Source organism: Hyalella azteca, unplaced genomic scaffold (assembly GCF_000764305.2).
Source record: "Hyalella azteca isolate HAZT.00-mixed unplaced genomic scaffold, Hazt_2.0.2 contig11974, whole genome shotgun sequence".
Lineage (NCBI taxonomy): Eukaryota > Metazoa > Arthropoda > Malacostraca > Amphipoda > Hyalellidae > Hyalella > Hyalella azteca.
This window is the reverse complement of record NW_025941947.1, coordinates 54,606-71,035: the sequence shown is the minus strand read 5'-3', so window position 1 is coordinate 71,035 and position 16,430 is coordinate 54,606. Positions and strand designations below refer to the sequence as shown.

General features: G+C 34.8%; 2 protein-coding genes across 2 annotated transcripts; both read left to right on the top strand.

The window, feature by feature from the left end:
- Positions 1–5: 5 nt before the first annotated feature.
- LOC125178701 (putative carbonic anhydrase 3) lies at positions 6–3,292 on the top strand (the record flags this gene model as incomplete). The annotated part of the gene is made up of 3 exons (XM_047883083.1): positions 6–170; positions 1,647–1,733; positions 3,244–3,292. Coding segments are annotated over 3 exons (276 nt in total), but the record flags the coding sequence as incomplete, so codon positions are not given.
- Positions 3,293–7,436: 4,144 nt separating this feature from the next.
- On the top strand, positions 7,437–15,294 carry LOC108668693 (putative carbonic anhydrase 3). The gene is made up of 8 exons (XM_047883082.1): positions 7,437–7,458; positions 7,700–7,732; positions 8,371–8,538; positions 9,936–10,077; positions 10,607–10,776; positions 11,846–12,006; positions 14,165–14,251; positions 14,860–15,294. The coding sequence occupies exons 1-8, from the start codon at positions 7,437–7,439 to the stop codon at positions 14,905–14,907; spliced, it is 831 nt and encodes a 276-aa protein (XP_047739038.1). The 3' UTR covers positions 14,908–15,294.
- Positions 15,295–16,430: the final 1,136 nt, after the last annotated feature.

The following is a 16,430-nucleotide window of genomic DNA, read 5'->3' as shown; positions in this document are numbered from 1 at the left end:
TTTGCGCAGGAGAACAAAACGTTACAAAGGATCTCTACCCTCTGACGTCGGTATTGCCTCGGGATCTGTCCCGCTTCTACCGCTACCGAGGATCTCTCACAACTCCAAAGTGCAACGAAGTTGTCACGTGGACCATCTTCGACGATCATGTGCCCGTGTCTGATAAACAGGTGATGTGAATATGCTAATTTAACATATATCATATCATATCATATGGCACTAGGACAATAATAGTAGACGGGACCACGCCGGTTATTTTTATGACATTTTAAATTATAAGTGATAAACAGGTGATGTAAATGTGCTAATTTAACATTTATCATGTTGTCAAGGCCCATTCCATAAATAAATTATATAAAAATAAAGCCGTCAGTAGCCTTAGACATTTGCTTATGATAATGTTGTTATATCTATCGCCATTTAGATGGATGAATAAAAACTGAATCAATGAAGAAAAAATAATAATTTAAACCACTTATCAATGAATACAAAAACAATAAATAACAAAAAAAAAAACCTGCGCTTTCATTAGGCCGACTAACTATTTCAATAATGATCGAAACAAGTTCTTATATCGGCGTAGCCTTTCTACACATACATAAACGAAAGCGCAAAATTAGAACTAATGAAATAAACTAAAAAACGCAGAAATGTAGCACGGATTACATATGATACATGAATGAATATAACTACAAATATGCACTATAAGATCAATAAAAACTTCAATTAAACACCATTGCAATGTCATCACTGAAAATAAACACGACTAAAAGAACCACGTACCTCTGTGGTGGAATCGCACAAACGAATGACAAGATATAGTGGATTCCTACGCGAGGTCACGTCAGTGGTGACTAAAAACCGAAAGGAGAAATTACTAATCTAATATTTACAATAACATACGTCCCCTTATAATGTCATATCACAGGGCATTAGAAAAATAATAGTAGGACGGGACCACGCCTGTTATTATTATGACATTTTAAATTATAAATGATGAACAGGTGACGTAATATGCCAAGTTAACATATATCATGTCATATCATATGGCATTACAATAATAATAATAGAACGGGACCACGCCGGTTATTATTATGACATTTTAAATTATAAAATTAAGAAACATCAAGCCAAGTGAGACATAATTTTTGTGTGCAAAAAGCTTAGTATTGTATAGTATGTAATATTATAGTTATTATTGAAATATATATTATACATCAATGATAAATGGGAAAATGTTTGCATATGTGCTTGTTTAAAGCCTGGTTATGTGGATACATAGGGGCTAGTCGACCTAAATCTAATCATTTGAACAGATTTAATTAAAGCTGCCCTTGATTAAAGATGTGAAGATTTCAATTTATAATTATGGCCCACATTGTTTTAAGCTTTATATTCCGGTAATTTTTTATAGATTGTATTAGCTACGATTATTTGTGAATGCTTTGATGAGCTACGACTCTTGACATCGACTAGATAGAAAGTTGTCATTACAGTCACCATAACCCATCATATTTGTACATTTATTTTCTCATGGAAATATCGCATATAATTATTAATTATGATTCATTCACCGAACAGAAATGCCAGTTAATCGACAGGAAATGAATTCGTTGCATATGTATTGAATATTATACGTTGGACAGATGGCGCGACTGAGGAGTCTGAGCGACACCGAGGGTGATCCTCTTGTTAACAACTTCAGGCCTAACCAACCTCTCAACGGCAGGATCGTGAGTTGATATGGAGCTACTATTGAATTGATATATAGTTGATGTCTAGCCATATTTATGGAACAAAGATTGAGATGTTATATAGTTGATATTTAGCTATATTTATTTTATGGAGATACGATTGAACTGATATATACTGTAGTTGATAGTAGCTATATTTATGTAGATATGGTTGTGAGATTGTTGGAGGAGGATACGAGGATGAAAAGAATAATTGAGGCCTGATGATTGTCAATGAATGAAGTGAAAATGAAATGTACAAATGCACTTATTCATACTTAATAACTTTAATTTAGTATTTGTATTAGGATGAACGTTAATTTCGTATCAGACTATCTTTGTCTCTTAGGATATTAAAGATTGTCAAGCTCTTACACTGTTAGAAAAATCGGCGAAAAAACGGTCCCACTGGCGTTCTAGTGGCCGGTCCCCCGTAAAAATAAACTGTTTCGCCGTTTTTATCAGATGTTTTAGGGACTTCTAGTGTTAAATTAGAATAAAAACGGCGACACGGTGTTTCTTTTCACGTGCCGACCGGCCAATGAAACGCCGGTAATACAGTTAACGGTAATTTTTCTAACAGTGTAGAACGTCTCTCCTTAATTTATCAGTTTAGCCTTGCGGGTAGTGTGCTCTCTGTAATCTCTGAGTACACGGTAAATATGTGAACTAACGTCTCCCAGCCTCCAATCCAAATCTTTTGCCATTGGAGTGAGAGCTATAATATTCAACCCTCATTAGGTCCAATGACACTTCTTGTGGTGGGCTCTAGCAGTGCAAATGGCAAGCCCTTTCCCAAGTCCCAATTCGCTTACTGTTTCTTTCATTCTGTCAAAAATATCTCCAGCATGATTTTTCAAGCGCCTGTGAAAACAATCTCTGAAATATATTTTTTTTTTCAGTTCAGTAATCATCAGTAATCACAGAATTTAGCAACTTTTAATTTCGGACATTGCTCAAACTCTTTCTTAAACTACTATCATCTTGCGAACGTCTGAAATTCAATCTTTATTAATAAATATTTTATTAATTCAATATAAAATCCTAGTCACCATGTACTTTGACCTGACTGAATGTTTCTGTGCTGTTTTAGAAAGGCAAGAATGTAGTTTTATAAATTATAAAGCAAAGGATATTGCTGTAGAAAATGAGAAAGATTATTTCATATATTGCGTACCGTGAAGTTTATAAAGAATTGTCTAATTGCTAATTAACAGGACTATAATTTTAGGCATAATATTAATCATTTGGCATTTCTATGCTGCTTATTGTGGAATTCGAGTCAATCGCCTTAACAAATATTTAATAAAGTTTGAAAGTAAATATGTTAATAGTTAATTTGAAAGTCATGACAAATTCGAGGCAATCGCCTTACAAGTAAGTAAAAAGCCTATAAGTAAAAATGCCAACAGTTAATTTGAAAGTCATGACAAAATGTTATTATCTAAGTGGAAATGAGTTCATCCACAAGCCCAGATAGCTTGACCGGATCTTGTGTCCTAATTTTCAGGTGTACCGCTCCTTCTTGAAGTAAACAACTCGCTTGCTCTGTTCCTTAATAGAGTGTATCCTTTAACACTCTATCCTTAATAGAGTGTAAGATCCTTAATGTCCTTAATAGAGTGTATCCTTTAACACTCTGTCCCTCATTGCATTTAGCACATTATTACATGAAAAATCTTGTCATAATTTGATAGTATACATATTACTTCAAAATTTCGTATTTGAAAACTTTTAGTTTATTTTATTATTGTTTGACTTTCATTTTATTATTAAAGAAATTAAGTACTTTTTTTGATTGCTCCAGTTATACAGTTAGATGATAATGATTAACTGAGTTGGTATAAGTTACAATTTTTGTGTTTTGTAGACTTTAAATAAGAAATAATTTGAATTTTTGTGGCATTAACCAAAATTATTTTGTTTATGCAGCAATCTCTAGCAATAAAAATACATGGATTGGTTCCAAAATTTATGTCGAAAATTTTCTTCTGCAGGAAGGATTTTGACGATTCTCAATTCCTTCGAACTTCATCAAATTGTCAAGTAAAAAGAAAATAGCGATCATCAGCGGAATCATAGTCGCTAATTTCTACTTTCTCGATGCTTGCATTATACTGAATTTGCAGGTCAGCCCGACGTTACCTTTTCCCTAAAATTTTAAAAATCCTGGCCTCACAAAACCGTTATTATAAATCAAATAAAATATGTTATTTAAAGGACAACTTTTTATATCTGAAAATTTTCATTATACATAAAACTACAATTTGACCGTCATTATATATATGTATATATATTAATATAAACTATTTTGCCTCTTTCAAGTTAAAGCTTTGCAAACAAATTTTGCAAACAGATTTCATTTTTTAGTCCAATCCTCCCAGTTTTGCTCCCAGTAGTAATACGAGTACCTACATTTTGGAATAATTGATGTCTAGTTTATATTACTGATGTCCACGAAAGTTATCGTGGATACGGCCCAGATGACAACCACCGTATATTTCCAGTCTGCTAAGACGAACACTAAATTTTGATTTTTATAAATATTATAAATATTAGATAGGAAAGCAGCACTGGAACGTTGCATAGGTCCAGATGATGAGTTTATCATGTCTTTTGGTAGTCTTTGACCATTTCTACCTTAAAAATGAAACCGTTTTTACGAGTGATCCCAATGAGAAACATGTTGCCAATTGTCGAATAAAAAATAACTCAGCAATTCTATTTATGAATAATATATATTTTTAAGTTAAATTTTATGTTCATAAGATAATTTGGGCGATTTAACCTTGTTTCCTGTTCTTCAAAATTATTTGAGTGCCTCTTCATTGAATGCGATTCGATTGTTTGCAAGGATTAAGTCTAAGCTAAAAGTTTATGAGACAAAGTGCCCAGTTCAAAGCTGTAAAAATTGTCATAATGAACTTGGAAATTTCCGTCTCAATATTTAATAATATTTTTTTATTATAAAACGACAGTGAGAGAAAATACTTGTATGATTTTAGTATTAAAAGCCTTATTGTTAGGGTTTTAATGGCACGAATTTAAACAAATCAGTAATTGTTTTTTTTTTTGTCGGAACAATCTTTCCATTTTTGACTCAGAGCTTTCCGCACTTTAGGTTTTGCATACTTCCGAGATTAAGTCATTTATTATTTTAGATATTTAGGCTGGAGAGGAATATGCGACCTTAAAGCAAATATCCGTGTAGAATCTCGGCGTGCTAAATGAACTGAACCATCTCATGTACTTGCAGTACCCGAATCAAGTGATACAGTAATAAAGACCTACTCCTCCAACATTATTTATTTGTTTGTCATAAAATTCTAAGAAATTGGGTGAGTTAGAATTTAGTTAGTCCAGTGTGTGATGGTTTTGCTCGCTTTTGCATGAACGTGAGCAATTTTCCTCAATGAATATGGTTCCTGAATATTAAAGCTGTCAATAAATATTCTAAAATTTAGAGCGCATATTTTAATTTCCTAACATATGTTATTAAAATGAACTCAGTCCTTATTAACCCTCTACCGCCGTTTGTCACTCTCCGGGAACATAACTTCCAACTTAAATTATACGTAAACTATTGAATGTAGCAACCTGAGGCCGTTTATACGAAACAGAGAACATTTTAAAGTTTTCGTACGTGGCGGCAACCATCAGTGCAAGTCATTTTGCGCTCACTTGAACGAATTAATACTTTTTAAGAAGTAGGCTTGTGACAATATTGCTCCGGTCACTCATGTCAGGCGGTACTGGGTTAAGTCAAATTTACGTGAGATAATTTAAAACACAAAATCAACTTACAACCTCAATGGACGAGGACTGAAATATGATGCGTTATCAATGAGATGATCCAGAATCATATCAAAAGCATTAAAATTTATCTGTTTGCAGTAGGAAGTCATATCGGCATACAAATATATTAAGTTATATTAGTGCCTCTGAGAAAAATTAATATTGTCAGGTAGAAATTCTTTCGAAAAAATGCATTGTGCGGAAAACATTACATTACCTATAACAAGAATCGCCAGAATTGTTTTCCAGCGATAGTTGAGGATTCAGATATTATTATTATCACGGATTTCAATACGCAAGAAGTTGAAGATCGTTACATGTTCGATACTCTCAATCAAATTTGTAGAGGCCTCAGATTTTTAAAAATCAAGTGGCATTAATCTTCATGATGAACCCCATGCGTGATGGAATGGGGAACTTTCCACAGGAATGTCTTTTCTGTAATATAAATACGAATTTTCTTTGTTATATCAGGTTAGAATCATTAATTACATGCTGTTTTAAGCTTACGAATTTGAATTTAAAAGCTCAACTCGGACCTTTTGAATGCGTAGGCGAAACTTGGTTTTAATTTCATTCTAATTAAAGTTTACTTCGCAGCAACTCGCATCGTTCACGCTGACAAATTCGTCCTCAAGCATATGTAATGTTATTCACACGTAATGAGAACACCAATTTCAAATATGGTGGATAATGAATGTTTCTTTGAATATGCATGACAAAGTGGATGAGAGGTTTCTAATATGACAATATTGTAGAAAACGAGTCTGTGAAAAAGAAGATAAAATCCCTTGCTCAATTTAAAAAAGCACCAGTATGTAAATTATGTATAATAACAATATATTGAGAGCAGAAGCTAAATAAACGCATCCTCATTTTTTTAATTCTCATTGTTAATCACTTTTCTGTAACGATTTTAACGTTGAGTCAAGAACAAACAACAACCTGATGTAGTAAATGTTCGCAATCGTTTCAGGGTTGCGCCTGTCACGTGCTTTCATTCATTATTATTGTTATCCATTATTAGAGCTAGCGAAACCAATATGATTCTTCATAGAATTATTGAACTGGTCCTTACTAGTATGAACAAATAACTGAATAGTTTCCTATGTAGATAACACGCCTCAGTGGAAGGACTACAGTAGCAAGCAAGTATATAGTGCACTCCGCAGGCCAGGAGGTAAGACTACATCATCGCTAGCTGCGCATCTTCTGATGAAACAAATTGTCTTGTTGTTATAAAATATTAGAGAAGAAATAAGAACATAGTATGAGCTCATTGATGATTGTTGTGGTAAACATTTTTTCAACAAACTGACACTGTAAATTTAAATTTTTATAGTTTGGAGGCTTGATGTCAAGTCGAGTTCTCGTGGTCAAGATGCATTTCGTTGGGGCGGTCACGGTCTTCCTGTCACTAGCGATGCATGCTGGTCAGTAAAATTATGGAACAAGTATTAATACGAATGATTATTAGCTACACTTCTATTATACATTCTGTTATTTTAGAACACTTGTTATTACGATGGATATTGATTGTCGAGCGTGGACGATGATTATATTACCCATAACATTTTGGGTGTACCTCATTATTTAAAATTAGTTCACGCTGATGATGCCAAATTACTCAGGATTCCTGTTGCAAACATAATTTGCATGTCATGCATGTATGAAAAAGAGTTGCTTGTTAATACTATTTATGTTTTCAATTTGAATTCGAATTCAGTTTAGATGCACTTCAATTCAGTAGGTATTATCATCGTCACATATACGAATGCTATTATGTTTTGCCCACATCAATGCATGAAATATAAATGAGCAGAAATTGCGTGCCTGTCAATATCAGGTTTAAACAACGATCAAATTCCGATTAAAAAAGTAAAAAGTTATATTTTTGAAATTGGCCGTATGGGACTCCTTTCAATCGGCCGTATGAAAATCTTCTCAAGAATTAAAACGTGAAGAAAATTTAAACTTGAAGAAAATTCTAACTAAAAGGGAATTAAAACTTAAATTAGGACTTTAAGAAAATCTAAACTTGAATTCTTAGTATCACGGGAGCCATCTTATAAACACATGGTAATAGAATTTAAATACAATATCTGATGGATATTTTCTCAGATTGAGAATTACAATAAAAATAAATAATTGAGTCATTGTCCGTTTTGCAGGTGGCGACGAATCAAGATCCTACAGCTACATCGGTAAGAACGAGATAACACGATAACCTTAGAGAGTCTTACAATCCAATTGAATATGAATTTTAATATTAGGTTGAAAGCTTCATTGTCTTATTAACGCCGTTTTGAAGAATATATCCTTATTTGGATGCTACTCTTCATAGCAATATCGAGTTTCACAATTATATACACAGTTAAGAAATCGAATTCGTTTACACGATTCAATTATCGTGCGTTTGGGTTCAACAAGACGTAATTATAATATCAGTACATTTTCATTGTGTACTGCATTAACTATGCTATTGATAACATTAAACTCCACAAATTATTATTTAATTCGAGAACATTTAGTAATGAGATCGGTTTATAAAACATGGTATCGTCTCCGACATTCATGTATGGCTTCGAAAAGACTTAATTGGTAGATTCCCCCACTCATCTAATGGCTATAATGGACGCTTGAATTTATTAATAGATTTTAAGCTAATCTCGGGGTTTTCCTTACATAACTCACTAATTAATTGATATTCAAAACTTCACTTCATTCGGAGTTAAAGCAATACATATTAATATATAACTTTACTAGGACCTTTTGCATGTTTCGGCATGGTAATTTTTTAACATAATTATTTTTTTCACACACATTATTTTTTTCGACGCAGAAAAAGATGCGTGGCCGCAGCAGTTCCCGCTCCACTGCTCCAGACACCGCCAGTCGCCCATCAATATCGTCGACTCAAAAACTGAAGTAAAATTTTTTGGGGATCTCGTGTACACGAACTATGAGTTCCCTCCAGTAAACTTGACTGCCACTAACAACCAGCAAACCTGTGAGTAAAAAACAACGAACGTAAGGACAATATGGAAAAGACTTTTTTCTTCGCGGATAAGACGCAGACGTGTTCAACTATTTCTCGACCAAATAGATGCAGAATTGCTATTATTGTGTCCGTTATACATTGAAATATTGGATAAAAGCAATAAATCTTTCGACTCTCAGCTGTTACCTTCTTAAGTTTTTGAGTTGTTAATTTGCATTTTGAATAATTAATTAAGTAACTTGCAACGTTAAACTTAAAATTCTCTATTAATTTTGTGTAGCCTGAGTGCAAAAATTGTTGAAAAATGATTTAATTTTATTTGAACAGAAGAATAGATTTTTCAACGATCAGTACACATTACTTTTTTCGCCGCGATAGTGTACGTTAGAATTTTTCAAGCTTGTTGCTCACGACTTAATCCTCCATTAATTTCATATATTTATTGTTTACTTCTATCTTTATTTGTTATCATTATTTATTTCACTGCTTTTCATTAATATCATGTGGCCAGAATTTTTTCCTCTCAATATTTTACTAGCAAACTGGAATAATTGATTGCGAATTATATTGACAACAAATCATTTTCTTAATAATATAATTTTTCGTGTGAAAAAAACTTAGGCATCCTAAAAAATCAGGATAAATACTAGACGATCGATAATCACTAACTTATTTTCTATTAATAACTGATGATTTAGGTACTTCCATTCCTATCCTAGCACCACAATGATAAAGTTTTTTCTCAGTTAAAAATAAATATTCTGGACAACAATTTGAGTTATTTGTAGCCTTTACTGTCTGTGGAATGACCTCTGCTAATGCAGAAATTTCCATTCACTTCAATCACTCGCAGACCCTGCATTTGAAGGTTACTACCGTCCAAAGTTATGTTTTTACCATTTTAGTTGTAGAAATCGTTTCTCTTCTGCTCATATTTTCTTGAGGTTTATTTGTTTACTGTTAAAAAATTTGTGCCTTAATTTTCTTTTGTGTTCTAATATTAGTGTTCAAATATACTTCAATTAATTTTATGGTGCTAGTAGCCTTGACGGTAACTTTAGCCTAAAGTTATGTTTCTAACATTTTAGTTGTATAAATCGTTTCTCTTTTACTAATTTTTTCTTCAGGTTTACTTATTTACTGTTAAAAAATTTGCGCCTTCATTTTCTTCGGTGTTCTAATATTAGTGTTTAAATTTACTTCAATTAATTTTATGGTGCCAGTATCCTTGACGGTAACTTCAGTCTAAAGTTATGTTTCTACCATTTTAGTTGCAGAAATCGTTTCTCTTCTACTCATCTTTTCTAGAGGTTTACTTATTTACTGTTAAAAAATTTGCGCCTTCATTTTCTTCGGTGTTCTAACATTAGTGTTCAAATTTACTTCAATTAATTTTATTGTGCCAGTATCCTTGACGGTCACTTCGCCTCGGGGATTGCCACTGCTGTCGGGAGGCGGGTTGTCTGGAGTCTACGAATTGACGAACGTGCATTTCCACTGGGGCAGGAATGACTCGCAGGGCTCTGAACACACCATTGACGGCAAAAGGTTCTGTAAATGTGAATCTCACTGCAATTTGCTTAGATTAAACAATTCTACAAAAATGCATTTTTTGTTGGGTGACATGACTTGAATTTGTTGTATTGAGGGTCATTTAACTATTTGGAAGTGAGCAATAAAAACGCTTCTTAAGGAAATCAGTATACCCTCAGTAACGAAAAAAATAAGTAACTGGATAATAAATTTATCTGAATTCCTGTATCCGTCAAGTTGTATGAACACAGGGTAACACCATGGTTAAAGTTTATAAGGTTGACCCACGAGAAGTTCCGTCTTTCAGTTCAGCTTTTTTGTTACGTCACGTAGATCGAGAAACGTAAACAAACCCGTCATTCCCATGACGGATTGGTTGACTGGTTTGATCGCATTTCAGTGATTGGTTAATGCCCGTGACGTCACTGAGATCAGTGATGTCACAGGTGAATAATTTTGTGACAGTGAATGAATAATTTTATACTACAGTAATTGCCAGCTCGCCTACCAAGATATGAAGCAGGCTGCTCATTATTTTCAACAGGTTCCCCTTAGAGATGCACCTCGTCCACAAGAAACAAGGACTAACCCCAAATGCATTCCTCAACGATCAACAAGGTTTGGCTGTTCTGTCAATCCTCTTCCAGGTTTCCCCAAACGGCAACGCGGCTCTCGGCCCGATCTTGAACGTATTTCCTGCAATAATTTCAGGAGGTATGTGGAATTATTTGCGGAAAAACGACTTCAATTTTGAAGCATCTTCTTAATCTAATGAATTTCCATTTCAAATCTATCTTTATTCTCTCTGATCAAATGATTTTCTTGCCTACAGCATTGACCCTAGACATGTAGTAGCCACATTCTTACATTGTATACTAACGTCATCACTTTCGTCATCCCTCCTACTTTGCCGCAACACCAAAAATATTAAAATATTCAATGCAACCATTTTTTGTTACATCAACCTGCTTGCTTAAATCTTTGCTCTCAGTGTTAGTTTTATTGCTCTTTGCATTTAGTTTTCGTTCACATTACGGTCCTCCAATTCGCGCTTCTAATATCTCTATGACGGATTGGTACGCATGCAGTATCAGGGCGCAATTGGGGTAGGCATGTTGACGACTTCCTTATAGATGTTTCTATCCACGAATTTTTAAAGTCTTACTGAATACAAGACTGTAAGGTTAGCAAGTCATTTTGTGGATAAAAAATACATACATTTTAATATAGAGTGTACTCAAATCAACTCGTATTAGCTGAAAAATTTATGCCCGTGCAACGGAATTGACAATCACTACTCCTAATCTGCCTGGTAGATGGTTATTGATTTCCTGAATCATTTTTAGCTTAAATTTTAATTTTCTATCACGAATTTCATTCTTAACTGATGTATCAGGCATCAAAAAGTAAAAAAATATGGGCAATCTGAACAGCCGAACGATAAAGCACGTATGCACAGTGCACACATATACAAATGTTATACATGTATCATTTTGAGGCAGTTGATCACTTAATTATAAGCCGATAAAATTCTAATAATGTCATTTTTTGCAAGTCTACCAGATCTCTTCACCATTAGTTAATTCCTCGCTGTAATTGCTCTACAAAAATTGCATAGGTATGTTTTTCCTATGAATATATTGTCCCTCATATATAAATACGTAGACAACACAAAATTTAAAATTTAATTTTTTAATAAAAATGATTTCTCATACAATGTGATATAACAATCTTCAAAAAATGTCACTGTCACAATATAGAAAATGTCTTTAACATCAATCAGGGAAGAGTGCGGTGGTGCCAAGAGCCAGCGCCCTGAGCGCGCTACTGCCGCTCAACAAGCAAGTGTTCTACCGCTACCGGGGCAGCCTTACTACGCCGCCCTGCAACCAAGCTGTCGTCTGGACAGTCCTCGCTCACACTGTGCCCGTCTCGACAGCACAGGCGAGATATGGCTATTTTTAGCGCATTTTCTAATTTACGGAAAAAATGCACTATTGTGCTCGTCATGTCCGTCTGCCTGTCCGTCTGTCTGTCCTTCCGTCCGTCCGTCCGTGACTTCACGTTTTCGTCGACGAGAAATGCGCTCTCTGTCATTCACTGCAGTGAGTGCTGAGTTATATTTCTAATGATGCATTGGTTCTTGTGAGATTTAAGCGAAAACATGAGGTCTGATTCACTTTTTAAATTTGATGGTGAGTGTGGGAATGGTATATTCAGGATAGCTAAATATTTATTCTGGATATTTACAATCTTTCTAAAAGCAGGTTGGTCATTATTTCTTTGCTATCGCTAAAACTTCATTTCAGTAACCCAACGATGTCATTTCGTATTTTACCAGAAAATTTAAATCATGCGATATAGAAAATGATTCACAAGGCCGCATATGCGAGCTCATTATTTACCGATGATTTTTCAGAACTTTCCATTTTATTTGTTTCCTAAGATATCGGGATGTCCGCAGGCGCTGTTTCAAGTCAATTATTAATATCTATTATGTGATTAATATTCGGTTGTACGAAGCATCCCACAAACGAGTTTAATTAACCTGCCGGATAAAAAACACTGGAGAAGTTCTCTTTCATTAACAAAAATGATTTTGAAATCAGGCGAAACGATTTAGGATAATCATGTGAATTGAGCTGGCATGGGATAATTTATAATATTCAAAATTAGGTCCAGTCCAATATTACACCATCGAAATTTTGGTGGTGTTTGCTTCTGATTTAAAGACGCCTTTAGCACGCGCAGCTCGTAAATTAGCCTCTCTATGACAGCTTTACGCTCTGGTTGTACGAGCGAAATAAGCGTCTGAATAGAATCCGGTCAGAGGCCAAGCGAGCATGGGGGGCGATCTTGGGGCGCGCGTATGTGGCACCTGATACCTTCGGGACGGACACAGCCGAATCTAAAAAGTTCGTTATAAATGCCCCCTCCCTCCCCTCGTATACTGGGGGGAAAGAAGGGGGCATTTGAATCTCTGTACGCTATACATATATGCAGCCTAGTCCTACTCGCTTAGTCTTAAGACCAGAGGAAAGCTTACCAGAGGCTCACTTTCTATGCATAGACAAAGGTTGCAACTGGTAAAAATTTTTACATGGCGTCTTTTTAAAACGAGGTCAAAAATTGCGTTCCAAAGAAAGAAATTCCAATCGCAACATGGAAATAAATTATTCGAGGTAATGCAACTCAAGGTAATTTCATCTCTTCCATATATACTTCGAATTGAACCAATTTCTTTTTAAGATGAAAAGTTATATTGATTGCCGTATCATGTCACAAAACTTTTGTCACCTTGAATTTCTATCGAGCAACGTTTTCTGCAAGGACCTCAGAATTCTGCGTCCAACGATGGCTGAAAGCAGTGAACTAAAACTTTCGTCAAAAGTCTCGTTGAAATTATGGTTCATTTTGATGTTGCTGCTTTTGATTGCAATTTCCAGAATCAATCCGTTAAAAACTTACAGTAACAATAAACAAAGAACAAATTAATAATGATGCTCGACTCCAGTCACTAACCTAATGATACTACATTATACAGCAGTAACAACACTAAGTAAGTGAATCCGAGGAACACATTTACGTACAATGAGGCTTGAAGTCATGTCATATTTTAATATACATTTAATTTTAATAGTCTATTTGTGTTTTATTTGGATAGCTTTTTTTATCTATGAATATTCGGTGGCAAAAAATCTTAAAATTTAGTTATTTCGCCCACTAACCAAAATTTTTACCCACCCTTGCTTCTGACTCAAAAATGCCTCACGAACGCCACAATAAGGCCTAAGTTAGACTGTATGAGATATACTTCCAAGCTTTGAACAACTTACATGGCTTGCTTTTGCACTGAGGTTATAGACGATGTTCTAGAGCACCATTCTGGCAATTTTCTTTTTCAATTTTCCCATAAGGCTACTGTACAAACAGTCATCCAAAGATGGTACCTTTTAAAATTTTGTTTGGCATCTTATGACCAGTATGTAAGAACAGACAGTATTTCTGCAAGATTGAAGTTCTTTTTTAGATACGTTTCCAGGAGGATCAAGGTTTATTTCACTTTGTGATATTCAACTAATTTGTTTTATTCTATCATCAGCTATCACAGTTCCGAAAGCTCAGCAACCTACGTGGGACGAATCTGATGGATAATTTCCGCAACACTCAGCCTCTCAACGGACGAACTGTAAGAAATACTTTAGAGCTTAACTTTTTGAATATAAAATTATTATTTATTTTACAGCGAGGCGAATTCTATAATAACTACATGAAGTGATGAAACGTAAGGAACTCTAAAACACAGAAGGTGGTCTCGGCAAGTCCTATGCATTCGGTTATCCATGTTAATTAATTCTTTGTTCTAATTAGGTTTAGGTGACTCAGACCGTTAATTCAAATTAATCTAGCACTACGCCTTCAATTTTAGTGGCCATTCAATTTCGACATGTGTAAACCAATATCGGAGAGAAATTCGATTCAATTACCCATCTAAAAGTTTGAAGCTAGATTTTTTCCACATTTTGACTTGAGAAGAAATTTCGTTAGGGTAGACTTTGCATTAGGTCAAGTTTTTCATTCTTCAATCCAGTTCCCAGCCGTCAAGGCCCCATGGTTACAACACGGCAAATGAACTTTCAAGACCATTTACAAAATATATTCTGACACGACAGTTACTAAGATAACATTGTCGAATTGTCTCAATATATTCAGAGTGTCAGGCTTCAAACACACGAACAAATAACATTGAAAATATTTAAAAGAACTCTATTACTAATATTAAACGGGGATTTCCAGATCTACAAGTCTTTGAATCGAAGATCCTCACGCCAACAACTTGATTGAAGAAGCACATCAAAGTTGTGCGTTGGGCAAGAAAGAAGAGTTACCCTCAGCAAGCCTCGATTACTCCAAGTTTTGATTTGTCCTTCTGTCACCATTTGTCTTCTGATGATGAACAAAAATCATTATCCTGTTTGTGGCATGGTTATTGCAGATTTTAATTTGAGAATTCAGTGGATAAAATGTCAGGTATATACTCACAGCTAACCTAATACTTTACAATTCCACTGCATAATTTTCATTCATATATTGAACAAGTTCACAATTTTTCTTTTTTCTGATCGACCTGCTTGGCGTTGGTTTCTAGAAATTAGAAAAAAAAATTGCAATTCCGATTTGCTCTAATTCTCACAAAAAGGCAGGATTTTTGTAAGCATTCTCAGCTGCAAACGCGAATAAAATTACTTACATTTACGTTTTGTCTTGTTTAATCCCTACATCTGGATCTGCACTAAGCGCTTAAAACTTATTTCCTGCAACATGTAATATTTCTCCATCAATCTCTCCTTCAAGATCGCTACATAGTCATAGTTTCCTTCCGTAATAAATAATCAAAATTAGGTAGCCACGTTTTACTATGTATTATCACACTATGTATAATCTCTGAAAGTATCAATGTGCATGATAATGGACTCGGTCAACATTAATGGAAATCGGAGAGCATCATTGAATACTGTTATCGACATCACAATTTTGCTAGGGTAAGCGAGTGCAATGAAGGAATTTTCATACCGACCTCGTTGAGTTGCAGTGCTCCACGACCGCTGGGAAGTGGGTGAAAAATTGTCTTTTTTACCAGGCCGCGAGCCGGTTCAAAGCGGGCCATCAGCCGGTTTAAACAAGGTAATTTCTTACCCGATCGGGTGAGCCGGTTTGGGAGCGGTCGACTTTGGGCGACCCATATGTTCACTTTTAGCTCCGTTCGATCTTTACCAGATCAAGACCGATTCAACGAAGTGGCTCTTTATTACCCATTCAAAGTTAGAAGGGACGTTAAAAGGAAAATGCACAAGTTTTTGTCCTCTATTACGATGAACCGGCAGTAATGCTATGAGATTTCTCATGTCCTTGCTGTTATTTTGGCATCAACCTGGTTGATGTGCAATGTTTGACGGCTGCCAAATTATAGACAGAATTTAACCCACAATAACATTATTGATAAGAATTATTAGAGCTGGAAAAATTACTGTATGGCATTTATAAACACGACATAAAACACATAAATAAAAACACGAATAAAACTCACGTCACATCGATCCGATGAAAAAAATTAACGCGTTTTCCTTTCACAAGGGTGACTGCAATCAAATGTCGCAGAGAAAGAAAAGCTCATTACGCGTCGATGGGACCAGAATCTATTTAATTTGATTGAAGCTCATCAAACTGCCAACATTTAATAATTTCCTGCTCTGACCGGGACGGAGCAGATTAAAAGTATTCACTTCTTTGAAACGGCAATAAGTCTGACATAATTTCACGAGTGTTAGGTGAGCTTTTCCTTAAATAGGATTAATATTGATAATTTT

Excerpts from the sequence above, each read along its gene's own strand:
- LOC108668693 (XM_047883082.1), top strand. The coding sequence starts at position 7,437 with ATGGGACTCCTTTCAATCGGCC. Across the intron at positions 7,459-7,699 it reads GGGACTCCTTTCAATCGGCC|GTGGCGACGAATCAAGATCC; the intron begins GTATGAAAATCT and ends TCCGTTTTGCAG. Across the intron at positions 10,078-10,606 it reads CACACCATTGACGGCAAAAG|GTTCCCCTTAGAGATGCACC; the intron begins GTTCTGTAAATG and ends TATTTTCAACAG.